Here is a 15,346-nt window from a genome sequence, read left to right on the forward strand (position 1 = left end):
CCTCAATATAGTCAGAGGTTTTCAACCTCTCCTCGGGGGACCGCCCCAATATAGTCAGTGGTTCTCAACCTCTCCTCGCCCCAATATAGTCAGCGGTTCTAAACCTCTCCTCGAGGGACCACCCCAATATAGTCAGTGGTTCTCAACCTCTCCTCAGGGGACCACCTCAATATAGTCAGTGGTTCTCAACCTCTCCTCGGGGTACCGCCCCAATATAGTCAGCGGTTCTCAACCTCTCCTCGGGGGACCACCCCAGTATAGTCAGCGGTTCTCAACCCTCTCCTCGCCCCAATATAGTCAGTGGTTCTCAACCTCTCCTCAGGGGACCACCTCAATATAGTCAGTGGTTCTCAACCTCTCCTCGGGGTACCGCCCCAATATAGTCAGCGGTTCTCAACCTCTCCTCGGGGGACCACCCCAGTATAGTCAGCGGTTCTCAACCCTCTCCTCGGGGGACCACCCCAATATAGTCAGAGGTTTTCAACCTCTCCTCGGGGGACCGCCCCAATATAGTAAGTGGTTCTCAACCTCTCCTCGCCCCAATATAGTCAGCGGTTCTAAACCTCTCCTCAGGGGACCGCCCCAATATAGTCAGCGGTTCTAAACCTCTCCTCAGGGGACCGCCCCAATATAGTCAGCGGTTCTCAACCTCTCCTCAGGGGACCGCCCCAATATAGTCAGCGGTTCTCAACCTCTCCTCAGGGGACCACCCCAATATTGTCAGTGGTTCTCAACCTCTCCTCAGGGGACCACCTCAATATAGTCAGCGGTTCTCAACCTCTCCTCGCCCCAATATAGTCAGTGGTTCTCAACCTCTCCTCGGGGGACCACCCCAATATAGTCAGCGGTTCTCAACCTCTCCTCAGGGGACCACCTCAATATAGTCAGTGGTTCTCAACCTCTCCTCGCCCCAATATAGTCAGCGGTTCTCAACCTCTCCTCGCCCCAATATAGTCAGTGGTTCTCAACCTCTTCCTCGGGGGACCACCCCAATATAGTCAGCGGTTCTCAACCTCTTCTCGGGGGACCACCCCAATATAGTCAGTGGTTCTCAACCTCTCCTCGGGGGACCACCCCAATATAGTCAGTGGTTCTCAACCTCTCCTCGCCCCAATATAGTCAGCGGTTCTAAACCTCTCCTCAGGGGACCGCCCCAATATAGTCAGCGGTTCTAAACCTCTCCTCAGGGGACCGCCCCAATATAGTCAGTGGTTCTCAACCTCTCCTCGGGGGACCGCCCCAATATAGTCAGCGGTTCTCAACCCTCTCCTCAGGGGACCACCTCAATATAGTCAGTGGTTCTCAACCTCTCCTCGGGGGACCACCTCAATATAGTCAGAGGTTTTCAACCTCTCCTCGGGGGACCGCCCCAATATAGTCAGTGGTTCTCAACCTCTCCTCGCCCCAATATAGTCAGCGGTTCTAAACCTCTCCTCGAGGGACCACCCCAATATAGTCAGTGGTTCTCAACCTCTCCTCAGGGGACCACCTCAATATAGTCAGTGGTTCTCAACCTCTCCTCGGGGTACCGCCCCAATATAGTCAGCGGTTCTCAACCTCTCCTCGGGGGACCACCCCAGTATAGTCAGCGGTTCTCAACCCTCTCCTCGCCCCAATATAGTCAGTGGTTCTCAACCTCTCCTCAGGGGACCACCTCAATATAGTCAGTGGTTCTCAACCTCTCCTCGGGGTACCGCCCCAATATAGTCAGCGGTTCTCAACCTCTCCTCGGGGGACCACCCCAGTATAGTCAGCGGTTCTCAACCCTCTCCTCGCCCCAATATAGTCAGTGGTTCTCAACCTCTCCTCAGGGGACCACCTCAATATAGTCAGTGGTTCTCAACCTCTCCTCGGGGTACCGCCCCAGTATAGTCAGTGGTTCTCAACATCTCCTCGGGGGACCGCCCCAGGAGAGGTTGTTATTGTCCTGTAACCAATAGAGCTGATTCAATTTATCAAGGACTTGCTGATGCTCTAGTTCTGGAATAGATTAAAACACATGGAACAACGCAGACACTGTAACCCAATGCAATATCCAGTCCACTTCATTTATAACCCAAAACAATATCCAGTCCATCTACAACCCCGGTGTTGTTGTTGGCATCACTCTCCAATCCACAACCCTGGTGTTGTTGCTGGCATCACTCTCCAACCCACAACCCTGGTGTTGATGGCATCACTCTCCAACCCACAACCCTGGTGTTGATGGCATCACTCTCCAACCCACAACCCTGGTGTTCCTAGCATCACTCTCCAACCCACAGCCCTGGTGTCGCTGGCATCACTCGCCAACCCACAACCCTGGTGTAGCTGGCATCACTCTCCAACCCACAACCCTGGTTTTGCTGGCATCACTCTCCAACCCTGTTGTTGCTGGCATCACTCTCCAACCCTGTTGTTGCTGGCATCACTCTCCAACCCACAACCCCGGTGTTGCTGGCATCACTTTCCAACCCTGTTGTTGCTGGCATCACTCTCCAACCCTGTTGTTGCTGGCATCACTCTCCAACCCACAACCCCGGTGTTGCTGGCATCACTCTCCAACCCTGTTGTTGCTGGCATCACTCTCCAACCCACAACCCTGGTGTTGCTGGCATCACTCTCCAACCCTGTTGTTGCTGGCATCACTCTCCAACCCTGTTGTTGCTGGCATCACTCTCCAACCCACAACCCCAGTGTTGTTGCTGGCATCACTCTCCAACCCACAACCCTGTTGTTGCTGGCATCACTCTCCAACCCACAACCCTGTTGTTGCTGGCATCACTCTCCAACCCACAACCCTGTTGTTGCTGGCATCACTCTCCAACCCACAACCCTGTTGTTGCTGGCATCACTCTCCAACCCACAACCCCAGTGTTGTTGCTGGCATCACTCTCCAACCCACAACCCTGTTGTTGCTGGCATCACTCTCCAACCCACAACCCTGGTGTTGCTGGCATCACTCTCCAACCCTGTTGTTGCTGGCATCACTCTCCAAACCTGTTGTTGCTGGCATCACTCTCCAACCCACAACCCTGGTGTTGCTGGCATCACTCTCCAACCCTGTTGTTGCTGGCATCACTCTCCAACCCTGGTGTTGCTGGCATCACTCTCCAACCCTGGTGTTGCTGGCATCACTCTCCAACCCTGGTGTTGCTGGCATCACTCTCCAACCCTGGTGTTGCTGGCATCACTCTCCAACCCTGTTGTTGCTGGCATCACTCTCCAACCCTGGTGTTGCTGGCATCACTCTCCAACCCTGTTGTTGCTGGCATCACTCTCCAACCCTGTTGTTGCTGGCATCACTCTCCAACCCTGGTGTTGCTGGCATCACTCTCCAACCCTGGTGTTGCTGGCATCACTCTCCAACCCACAACCCTGGTGTTGCTGTCATCACTCTACAACCCTGTTGTTGCTGGCATCACTCTCCAACCCTGGTGTTGCTGGCATCACTCTCCAACCCTGTTGTTGCTGGCATCACTCTCCAACCCTGGTGTTGCTGGCATCACTCTCCAACCCTGGTGTTGCTGGCATCACTCTCCAACCCTGGTGTTGCTGGCATCACTCTCCAACCCTGGTGTTGCTGGCATCACTCTCCAACCCTGTTGTTGCTGGCATCACTCTCAAACCCTGGTGTTGCTGGCATCACTCTCCAACCCTGTTGTTGCTGGCATCACTCTCCAACCCTGTTGTTGCTGGCATCACTCTCCAACCCTGGTGTTGCTGGCATCACTCTCCAACCCTGGTGTTGCTGGCATCACTCTCCAACCCTGGTGTTGCTGGCATCACTCTCCAACCCTGGTGTTGCTGGCATCACTCTCCAACCCTGGTGTTGCTGGCATCACTCTCCAACCCTGTTGTTGCTGGCATCACTCTCCAACCCTGTTGTTGCTGGCATCACTCTCCAACCCTGGTGTTGCTGGCATCACTCTCCAACCCTGGTGTTGCTGGCATCACTCTCAATACCCTCTCCTCGGGGTACCGCCCCAATATAGTCAGCGGTTCTCAACCTCTCCTCGAGGTAAAGCCCCAGTATAGTCAGCGGTTCTAAACCTCTCCTCGGGGTACCGCCCCAATATAGTCAGCGGTCCTCAACCTCTCCTCGGGGTACCGCCCCAATATAGTCAGCGGTTCTCAACCTCTCCTCGGGGGACCACCTCAATATAGTCAGCTGTTCTCAACCTCTCCTCGGGGGACCACCCCAATATAGTCAGCGGTTCTCAACCTCTCCTCGGGGGACCACCTCAATATAGTCAGTGGTTCTCAACCTCTCCTCAGGGGACCACCCCAATATACTCAGCGGTTCTCAACCCTCTCCTCAGGGGACCACCTCAATATAGTCAGCGGTTCTCAACCTCTCCTCAGGGGACCGCCCCAATATAGTCAGCAGTGCTCAACCTCTCCTCGCCCCAATATAGTCAGCGGTTCTCAACCTCTTCCTCGGGGGACCACCTCAATATAGTCAGTGGTTCTCAACCCTCTCCTCGGGGGACCGCCCCAATATAGTCAGCGGTTCTCAACCTCTCCTCGGGGGACCACCTCAATATAGTCAGTGGTTCTCAACCTCTCCTCAGGGGACCACCCCAATATAGTCAGCGGTTCTCAACCCTCTCCTCAGGGGACCACCTCAATATAGTCAGCGGTTCTCAACCTCTCCTCAGGGGACCGCCCCAATATAGTCAGCGGTTCTCAACCTCTCCTCGGGGGACCGCCCCAATATAGTCAGCGGTTCTCAACCTCTCCTCGGGGGACCGCCCCAATATAGTCAGTGGTTCTCAACCTCTCCTCGCCCCAATATAGTCAGTGGTTCTCAACCTCTTCCTCGGGGGACCACCCCAATATAGTCAGCGGTTCTCAACCTCTTCTCGGGGGACCACCCCAATATAGTCAGTGGTTCTCAACCTCTCCTCGGGGGACCACCCCAATATAGTCAGAGGTTTTCAACCTCTCCTCGGGGGACTGCCCCAATATAGTAAGTGGTTCTCAACCTCTCCTCGCCCCAATATAGTCAGCGGTTCTAAACCTCTCCTCAGGGGACCGCCCCAATATAGTCAGCGGTTCTAAACCTCTCCTCAGGGGACCGCCCCAATATAGTCAGCGGTTCTCAACCTCTCCTCAGGGGACCGCCCCAATATAGTCAGCGGTTCTCAACCTCTCCTCAGGGGACCACCCCAATATTGTCAGTGGTTCTCAACCTCTCCTCAGGGGACCACCTCAATATAGTCAGCGGTTCTCAACCTCTCCTCGCCCCAATATAGTCAGTGGTTCTCAACCTCTCCTCGGGGGACCACCCCAATATAGTCAGCGGTTCTCAACCTCTCCTCAGGGGACCACCTCAATATAGTCAGTGGTTCTCAACCTCTCCTCGCCCCAATATAGTCAGCGGTTCTCAACCTCTCCTCGCCCCAATATAGTCAGTGGTTCTCAACCTCTTCCTCGGGGGACCACCCCAATATAGTCAGCGGTTCTCAACCTCTTCTCGGGGGACCACCCCAATATAGTCAGTGGTTCTCAACCTCTCCTCGGGGGACCACCCCAATATAGTCAGAGGTTTTCAACCTCTCCTCGGGTGACCGCCCCAATATAGTCAGTGGTTCTCAACCTCTCCTCGCCAAAATATAGTCAGCGGTTCTCAACCTCTCCTCAGGGGAACGCCCCAATATAGTCAGCGGTTCTCAACCTCTCCTCGGGGGACCACCTCAATATAGTCAGCAGTTCTCAACCCCCTCCTCGCCCCAATATATTCAACGGTTCTCAACCTCTCCTCAGGGGACCACCCCAATAAAGTCAGCGGTTCTCAACCTCTCCTCTCCCCAATATAGTCAGTGGTTCCCAACCTCTCCTCGGGGGACAGCCCCAATATAGTCAACGGTTCTCAACCTCTCCTCGGGGGACCGCCCCAATATAGTCAGCGGTTCTCAACCTCTCCTCGAGAGACCGCCCCAATAAAGGCAGCGGTTCTCAACCTCTCCTCAGGGGACCACCCCAATATAGTCAGCGGTTCTCAACCCTCTCCTCAGGGGACCGCCCCAATATAGTCAGTGGTTCTCAACCCTCTCCTCGCCCCAATATAGTCAGCGGTTCTCAACCTCTCCTCGGGGGACCGCCCCAATATAGTCAGCGGTTCTCAACCTCTCCTTGGCCCAATATAGTCAGCGGTCCTCAACCTCTCCTCGGGGTACCGCCCCAATATAGTCAGCGGTTCTCAACCTCTCCTCGAGGTAAAGCCCCAGTATAGTCAGCGGTTCTAAACCTCTCCTCGGGGTACCGCCCCAATATAGTCAGCGGTCCTCAACCTCTCCTCGGGGTACCGCCCCAATATAGTCAGCGGTTCTCAACCTCTCCTCGGGGGACCACCTCAATATAGTCAGCTGTTCTCAACCTCTCCTCGGGGGACCACCCCAATATAGTCAGCGGTTCTCAACCTCTCCTCGGGGGACCACCTCAATATAGTCAGTGGTTCTCAACCTCTCCTCAGGGGACCACCCCAATATACTCAGCGGTTCTCAACCCTCTCCTCAGGGGACCACCTCAATATAGTCAGCGGTTCTCAACCTCTCCTCAGGGGACCGCCCCAATATAGTCAGCAGTGCTCAACCTCTCCTCGCCCCAATATAGTCAGCGGTTCTCAACCTCTTCCTCGGGGGACCACCTCAATATAGTCAGTGGTTCTCAACCCTCTCCTCGGGGGACCGCCCCAATATAGTCAGCGGTTCTCAACCTCTCCTCGGGGGACCACCTCAATATAGTCAGTGGTTCTCAACCTCTCCTCAGGGGACCACCCCAATATAGTCAGCGGTTCTCAACCCTCTCCTCAGGGGACCACCTCAATATAGTCAGCGGTTCTCAACCTCTCCTCAGGGGACCGCCCCAATATAGTCAGCGGTTCTCAACCTCTCCTCGGGGGACCGCCCCAATATAGTCAGCGGTTCTCAACCTCTCCTCGGGGGACCGCCCCAATATAGTCAGTGGTTCTCAACCTCTCCTCGCCCCAATATAGTCAGTGGTTCTCAACCTCTTCCTCGGGGGACCACCCCAATATAGTCAGCGGTTCTCAACCTCTTCTCGGGGGACCACCCCAATATAGTCAGTGGTTCTCAACCTCTCCTCGGGGGACCACCCCAATATAGTCAGAGGTTTTCAACCTCTCCTCGGGGGACCGCCCCAATATAGTAAGTGGTTCTCAACCTCTCCTCGCCCCAATATAGTCAGCGGTTCTAAACCTCTCCTCAGGGGACCGCCCCAATATAGTCAGCGGTTCTAAACCTCTCCTCAGGGGACCGCCCCAATATAGTCAGCGGTTCTCAACCTCTCCTCAGGGGACCGCCCCAATATAGTCAGCGGTTCTCAACCTCTCCTCAGGGGACCACCCCAATATTGTCAGTGGTTCTCAACCTCTCCTCAGGGGACCACCTCAATATAGTCAGCGGTTCTCAACCTCTCCTCGCCCCAATATAGTCAGTGGTTCTCAACCTCTCCTCGGGGGACCACCCCAATATAGTCAGCGGTTCTCAACCTCTCCTCAGGGGACCACCTCAATATAGTCAGTGGTTCTCAACCTCTCCTCGCCCCAATATAGTCAGCGGTTCTCAACCTCTCCTCGCCCCAATATAGTCAGTGGTTCTCAACCTCTTCCTCGGGGGACCACCCCAATATAGCCAGCGGTTCTCAACCTCTTCTCGGGGGACCACCCCAATATAGTCAGTGGTTCTCAACCTCTCCTCGGGGGACCACCCCAATATAGTCAGAGGTTTTCAACCTCTCCTCGGGTGACCGCCCCAATATAGTCAGTGGTTCTCAACCTCTCCTCGCCCCAATATAGTCAGCGGTTCTAAACCTCTCCTCAGGGGACCGCCCCAATATAGTCAGCGGTTCTAAACCTCTCCTCAGGGGACCGACCCAATATAGTCAGTGGTTCTCAACCTCTCCTCGGGGGACCGCCCCAATATAGTCAGCGGTTCTCAACCCTCTCCTCAGGGGACCACCTCAATATAGTCAGTGGTTCTCAACCTCTCCTCGGGGGACCACCTCAATATAGTCAGAGGTTTTCAACCTCTCCTCAGGGGACCGCCCCAATATAGTCAGTGGTTCTCAACCTCTCCTCGCCCCAATATAGTCAGCGGTTCTAAACCTCTCCTCGAGGGACCACCCCAATATAGTCAGTGGTTCTCAACCTCTCCTCGGGGGACCACCCCAATATAGTCAGTGGTTCTCAACCTCTCCTCAGGGGACCACCTCAATATAGTCAGTGGTTCTCAACCTCTCCTCGGGGTACCGCCCCAATATAGTCAGCGGTTCTCAACCTCTCCTCGGGGGACCACCCCAGTATAGTCAGCGGTTCTCAACCCTCTCCTCGCCCCAATATAGTCAGTGGTTCTCAACCTCTTCCTCGGGGGACCACCTCAATATAGTCAGTGGTTCTCAACCCTCTCCTCGGGGGACCGCCCCAATATAGTCAGCGGTTCTCAACCTCTCCTCGGGGGACCACCTCAATATAGTCAGTGGTTCTCAACCTCTCCTCAGGGGACCACCCCAATATAGTCAGCGGTTCTCAACCCTCTCCTCAGGGGACCACCTCAATATAGTCAGCGGTTCTCAACCTCTCCTCAGGGGACCGCCCCAATATAGTCAGCGGTTCTCAACCTCTCCTCGGGGGACCGCCCCAATATAGTCAGCGGTTCTCAACCTCTCCTCGGGGGACCGCCCCAATATAGTCAGTGGTTCTCAACCTCTCCTCGCCCCAATATAGTCAGTGGTTCTCAACCTCTTCCTCGGGGGACCACCCCAATATAGTCAGCGGTTCTCAACCTCTTCTCGGGGGACCACCCCAATATAGTCAGTTGTTCTCAACCTCTCCTCGGGGGACCACCCCAATATAGTCAGAGGTTTTCAACCTCTCCTCGGGGGACCGCCCCAATATAGCAAGTGGTTCTCAACCTCTCCTCGCCCCAATATAGTCAGCGGTTCTAAACCTCTCCTCAGGGGACCGCCCCAATATAGTCAGCGGTTCTAAACCTCTCCTCAGGGGACCGCCCCAATATAGTCAGCGGTTCTCAACCTCTCCTCAGGGGACCGCCCCAATATAGTCAGCGGTTCTCAACCTCTCCTCAGGGGACCACCCCAATATTGTCAGTGGTTCTCAACCTCTCCTCAGGGGACCACCTCAATATAGTCAGCGGTTCTCAACCTCTCCTCGCCCCAATATAGTCAGTGGTTCTCAACCTCTCCTCGGGGGACCACCCCAATATAGTCAGCGGTTCTCAACCTCTCCTCAGGGGACCACCTCAATATAGTCAGTGGTTCTCAACCTCTCCTCGCCCCAATATAGTCAGCGGTTCTCAACCTCTCCTCGCCCCAATATAGTCAGTGGTTCTCAACCTCTTCCTCGGGGGACCACCCCAATATAGTCAGCGGTTCTCAACCTCTTCTCGGGGGACCACCCCAATATAGTCAGTGGTTCTCAACCTCTCCTCGGGGGACCACCCCAATATAGTCAGTGGTTCTCAACCTCTCCTCGCCCCAATATAGTCAGTGGTTCTCAACCTCTCCTCAGGGGACCACCTCAATATAGTCAGTGGTTCTCAACCTCTCCTCGGGGTACCGCCCCAATATAGTCAGCGGTTCTCAACCTCTCCTCGGGGGACCACCCCAGTATAGTCAGCGGTTCTCAACCCTCTCCTCGCCCCAATATAGTCAGTGGTTCTCAACCTCTTCCTCGGGGGACCACCTCAATATAGTCAGTGGTTCTCAACCCTCTCCTCGGGGGACCGCCCCAATATAGTCAGCGGTTCTCAACCTCTCCTCGGGGGACCACCTCAATATAGTCAGTGGTTCTCAACCTCTCCTCAGGGGACCACCCCAATATAGTCAGCGGTTCTCAACCTCTCCTCGGGGGACCGCCCCAATATAGTCAGTGGTTCTCAACCTCTCCTCGCCCCAATATAGTCAGTGGTTCTCAACCTCTTCCTCGGGGGACCACCCCAATATAGTCAGCGGTTCTCAACCTCTTCTCGGGGGACCACCCCAATATAGTCAGTTGTTCTCAACCTCTCCTCGGGGGACCACCCCAATATAGTCAGAGGTTTTCAACCTCTCCTCGGGGGACCGCCCCAATATAGTAAGTGGTTCTCAACCTCTCCTCGCCCCAATATAGTCAGCGGTTCTAAACCTCTCCTCAGGGGACCGCCCCAATATAGTCAGCGGTTCTAAACCTCTCCTCAGGGGACCGCCCCAATATAGTCAGCGGTTCTCAACCTCTCCTCAGGGGACCGCCCCAATATAGTCAGCGGTTCTCAACCTCTCCTCAGGGGACCACCCCAATATTGTCAGTGGTTCTCAACCTCTCCTCAGGGGACCACCTCAATATAGTCAGCGGTTCTCAACCTCTCCTCGCCCCAATATAGTCAGTGGTTCTCAACCTCTCCTCGGGGGACCACCCCAATATAGTCAGCGGTTCTCAACCTCTCCTCAGGGGACCACCTCAATATAGTCAGTGGTTCTCAACCTCTCCTCGCCCCAATATAGTCAGCGGTTCTCAACCTCTCCTCGCCCCAATATAGTCAGTGGTTCTCAACCTCTTCCTCGGGGGACCACCCCAATATAGTCAGCGGTTCTCAACCTCTTCTCGGGGGACCACCCCAATATAGTCAGTGGTTCTCAACCTCTCCTCGGGGGACCACCCCAATATAGTCAGTGGTTCTCAACCTCTCCTCGCCCCAATATAGTCAGCGGTTCTAAACCTCTCCTCAGGGGACCGCCCCAATATAGTCAGCGGTTCTAAACCTCTCCTCAGGGGACCGCCCCAATATAGTCAGTGGTTCTCAACCTCTCCTCGGGGGACCGCCCCAATATAGTCAGCGGTTCTCAACCCTCTCCTCAGGGGACCACCTCAATATAGTCAGTGGTTCTCAACCTCTCCTCGGGGGACCACCTCAATATAGTCAGAGGTTTTCAACCTCTCCTCGGGGGACCGCCCCAATATAGTCAGTGGTTCTCAACCTCTCCTCGCCCCAATATAGTCAGCGGTTCTAAACCTCTCCTCGAGGGACCACCCCAATATAGTCAGTGGTTCTCAACCTCTCCTCAGGGGACCACCTCAATATAGTCAGTGGTTCTCAACCTCTCCTCGGGGTACCGCCCCAATATAGTCAGCGGTTCTCAACCTCTCCTCGGGGGACCACCCCAGTATAGTCAGCGGTTCTCAACCCTCTCCTCGCCCCAATATAGTCAGTGGTTCTCAACCTCTCCTCAGGGGACCACCTCAATATAGTCAGTGGTTCTCAACCTCTCCTCGGGGTACCGCCCCAATATAGTCAGCGGTTCTCAACCTCTCCTCGGGGGACCACCCCAGTATAGTCAGCGGTTCTCAACCCTCTCCTCGCCCCAATATAGTCAGTGGTTCTCAACCTCTCCTCAGGGGACCACCTCAATATAGTCAGTGGTTCTCAACCTCTCCTCGGGGTACCGCCCCAGTATAGTCAGTGGTTCTCAACATCTCCTCGGGGGACCGCCCCAGGAGAGGTTGTTATTGTCCTGTAACCAATAGAGCTGATTCAATTTATCAAGGACTTGCTGATGCTCTAGTTCTGGAATAGATTAAAACACATGGAACAACGCAGACACTGTAACCCAATGCAATATCCAGTCCACTTCATTTATAACCCAAAACAATATCCAGTCCATCTACAACCCCGGTGTTGTTGTTGGCATCACTCTCCAATCCACAACCCTGGTGTTGTTGCTGGCATCACTCTCCAACCCACAACCCTGGTGTTGATGGCATCACTCTCCAACCCACAACCCTGGTGTTGATGGCATCACTCTCCAACCCACAACCCTGGTGTTCCTAGCATCACTCTCCAACCCACAGCCCTGGTGTCGCTGGCATCACTCGCCAACCCACAACCCTGGTGTAGCTGGCATCACTCTCCAACCCACAACCCTGGTTTTGCTGGCATCACTCTCCAACCCTGTTGTTGCTGGCATCACTCTCCAACCCTGTTGTTGCTGGCATCACTCTCCAACCCACAACCCCGGTGTTGCTGGCATCACTTTCCAACCCTGTTGTTGCTGGCATCACTCTCCAACCCTGTTGTTGCTGGCATCACTCTCCAACCCACAACCCCGGTGTTGCTGGCATCACTCTCCAACCCTGTTGTTGCTGGCATCACTCTCCAACCCACAACCCTGGTGTTGCTGGCATCACTCTCCAACCCTGTTGTTGCTGGCATCACTCTCCAACCCTGTTGTTGCTGGCATCACTCTCCAACCCACAACCCCAGTGTTGTTGCTGGCATCACTCTCCAACCCACAACCCTGTTGTTGCTGGCATCACTCTCCAACCCACAACCCTGTTGTTGCTGGCATCACTCTCCAACCCACAACCCTGTTGTTGCTGGCATCACTCTCCAACCCACAACCCTGTTGTTGCTGGCATCACTCTCCAACCCACAACCCCAGTGTTGTTGCTGGCATCACTCTCCAACCCACAACCCTGTTGTTGCTGGCATCACTCTCCAACCCACAACCCTGGTGTTGCTGGCATCACTCTCCAACCCTGTTGTTGCTGGCATCACTCTCCAACCCTGTTGTTGCTGGCATCACTCTCCAACCCACAACCCTGGTGTTGCTGGCATCACTCTCCAACCCTGTTGTTGCTGGCATCACTCTCCAACCCTGGTGTTGCTGGCATCACTCTCCAACCCTGGTGTTGCTGGCATCACTCTCCAACCCTGGTGTTGCTGGCATCACTCTCCAACCCTGGTGTTGCTGGCATCACTCTCCAACCCTGTTGTTGCTGGCATCACTCTCCAACCCTGGTGTTGCTGGCATCACTCTCCAACCCTGTTGTTGCTGGCATCACTCTCCAACCCTGTTGTTGCTGGCATCACTCTCCAACCCTGGTGTTGCTGGCATCACTCTCCAACCCTGGTGTTGCTGGCATCACTCTCCAACCCACAACCCTGGTGTTGCTGGCATCACTCTCCAACCCTGTTGTTGCTGGCATCACTCTCCAACCCTGGTGTTGCTGGCATCACTCTCCAACCCTGTTGTTGCTGGCATCACTCTCCAACCCTGGTGTTGCTGGCATCACTCTCCAACCCTGGTGTTGCTGGCATCACTCTCCAACCCTGGTGTTGCTGGCATCACTCTCCAACCCTGGTGTTGCTGGCATCACTCTCCAACCCTGTTGTTGCTGGCATCACTCTCCAACCCTGGTGTTGCTGGCATCACTCTCCAACCCTGTTGTTGCTGGCATCACTCTCCAACCCTGTTGTTGCTGGCATCACTCTCCAACCCTGGTGTTGCTGGCATCACTCTCCAACCCTGGTGTTGCTGGCATCACTCTCCAACCCTGGTGTTGCTGGCATCACTCTCCAACCCTGGTGTTGCTGGCATCACTCTCCAACCCTGGTGTTGCTGGCATCACTCTCCAACCCTGTTGTTGCTGGCATCACTCTCCAACCCTGTTGTTGCTGGCATCACTCTCCAACCCTGGTGTTGCTGGCATCACTCTCCAACCCTGGTGTTGCTGGCATCACTCTCCAACCCTGGTGTTGCTGGCATCACTCTCCAACCCTGGTGTTGCTGGCATCACTCTCCAACCCTGTTGTTGCTGGCATCACTCTCCAACCCTGGTGTTGCTGGCATCACTCTCCAACCCTGTTGTTGCTGGCATCACACTCCAACCCTGTTGTTGCTGGCATCACTCTCCAACCCTGGTGTTGCTGGCATCACTCTCCAACTCTGTTGTTGCTGGCATCACTCTCCAACTCTGTTGTTGCTGGCATCACTCTCCAACCCTGTTGTTGCTGGCATCACTCTCCAACCCTGTTGTTGCTGGCATCACACTCCAACCCTGTTGTTGCTGGCATCACTCTCCAACCCTGGTGTTGCTGGCATCACTCTCCAACTCTGTTGTTGCTGGCATCACTCTCCAACTCTGTTGTTCCTGGCATCACTCTCCAACCCATAACCCTGGTGTTGCTGGCATCACTCTCCAACCCATAACCCTGGTGTTGCTGGCATCACTCTCCAACTCCATAGACACCAAACGCTGTGGTCCTTTTTCTCCCCAGGTTGTGTTTCTCTGGAGCCAGAGAGGGTCACCTGCCTTACCTGTTGGCCATGATCCACCTGAAAAACTGCACCCCTATTCCCGCTCTGCTAGTCTGTGTAAGTTACTGTGCCCCTATTCCCACTCTGCTAGTCTGTGTAAGTTACTGTGCCCCTATTCCCACTCTGCTAGTCTGTGTAAGTTATTGTGCTCCTATTCCCACTCTGCTAGTCTGTGTAAGTTACTGTGCCCCTATTCCCACTCTGCTAGTCTGTGGAAGTTATTGTGCCCCTATTCCCACTCTGCTAGTCTGTGTAAGTTACTGTGCCCCTATTCCCACTCTGCTAGTCTGTGTAAGTTACTGTGCCCCTATTCCCACTCTGCTAGTCTGTGTAAATTACTGTTCCCCTATTCCCACTCTGCTAGTCTGTGTAAGTTATTGTGCTCCTATTCCCACTCTGCTAGTCTGTGTAAGTTACTGTGCCCCTATTCCCACTCTGCTAGTCTGTGTAAGTTACTGTGCCCCTATTCCCACTCTGCTAGTCTGTGTAAATTATTGTGCCCCTATTCCCACTCTGCTAGTCTGTGTAAGTTACTGTGCCCCTATTCCCACTCTGCTAGTCTGTGTAAGTTACTGTGCCCCTATTCCCACTCTGCTAGTCTGTGTAAGTTATTGTGCTCCTATTCCCACTCTGCTAGTCTGTGTAAGTTACTGTGCCCCTATTCCCACTCTGCTAGTCTGTGTAAGTTACTGTGCCCCTATTCCCACTCTGCTAGTCTGTGTAAGTTACTGTGCCCCTATTCCCACTCTGCTAGTCTGTGTAAATTATTGTGCCCCTATTCCCACTCTGCTAGTCTGTGTAAGTTATTGTGCTCCTATTCCCACTCTGCTAGTCTGTGTAAATTATTGTGCCCCTATTCCCACTCTGCTAGTCTGTGTAAGTTATTGTGCTCCTATTCCCACTCTGCTAGTCTGTGTAAGTTATTGTGCCCCTATTCCCACTCTGCTAGTCTGTGTAAGTTATTGTGCTCCTATTCCCACTCTGCTAGTCTGTGTAAGTTATTGTGCCCCTATTCCCACTCTGCTAGTCTATGTAAATTATTGTGACCCTATTCCCGCTCTGCTAGTCTGTGTAAGTTATTGTGCTCCTATTCCCACTCTGCTAGTCTGTGTAAGTTATTGTGCTCCTATTCCCACTCTGCTAGTCTGTGTAAGTTATTGTGCCCCTATTCCCACTCTGCTAGTCTGTGTAAGTTATTGTGCTCCTATTCCCACTCTGCTAGTCTGTGTAAGTTATTGTGCTCCTATTC

General features: G+C 54.1%; 1 protein-coding gene across 1 annotated transcript in view; it reads left to right on the forward strand.

The window, feature by feature from the left end:
- Nucleotides 1-15,346, forward strand: part of LOC139412270 (asc-type amino acid transporter 1-like) — an 88,318-nt gene that overhangs the window by 65,144 nt on the left and 7,828 nt on the right. Inside the window, exon 8 of the mRNA XM_071159111.1 lies at nt 14,058-14,154. Coding sequence (XP_071015212.1) covers nt 14,058-14,154 — 97 coding nt within the window. The remainder of the gene's footprint in view (nt 1-14,057; nt 14,155-15,346) is intronic.

Source organism: Oncorhynchus clarkii, chromosome 6 (genome assembly GCF_045791955.1).
Source record: "Oncorhynchus clarkii lewisi isolate Uvic-CL-2024 chromosome 6, UVic_Ocla_1.0, whole genome shotgun sequence".
In the NCBI taxonomy this organism is placed as follows: Eukaryota; Metazoa; Chordata; class Actinopteri; order Salmoniformes; family Salmonidae; genus Oncorhynchus; species Oncorhynchus clarkii.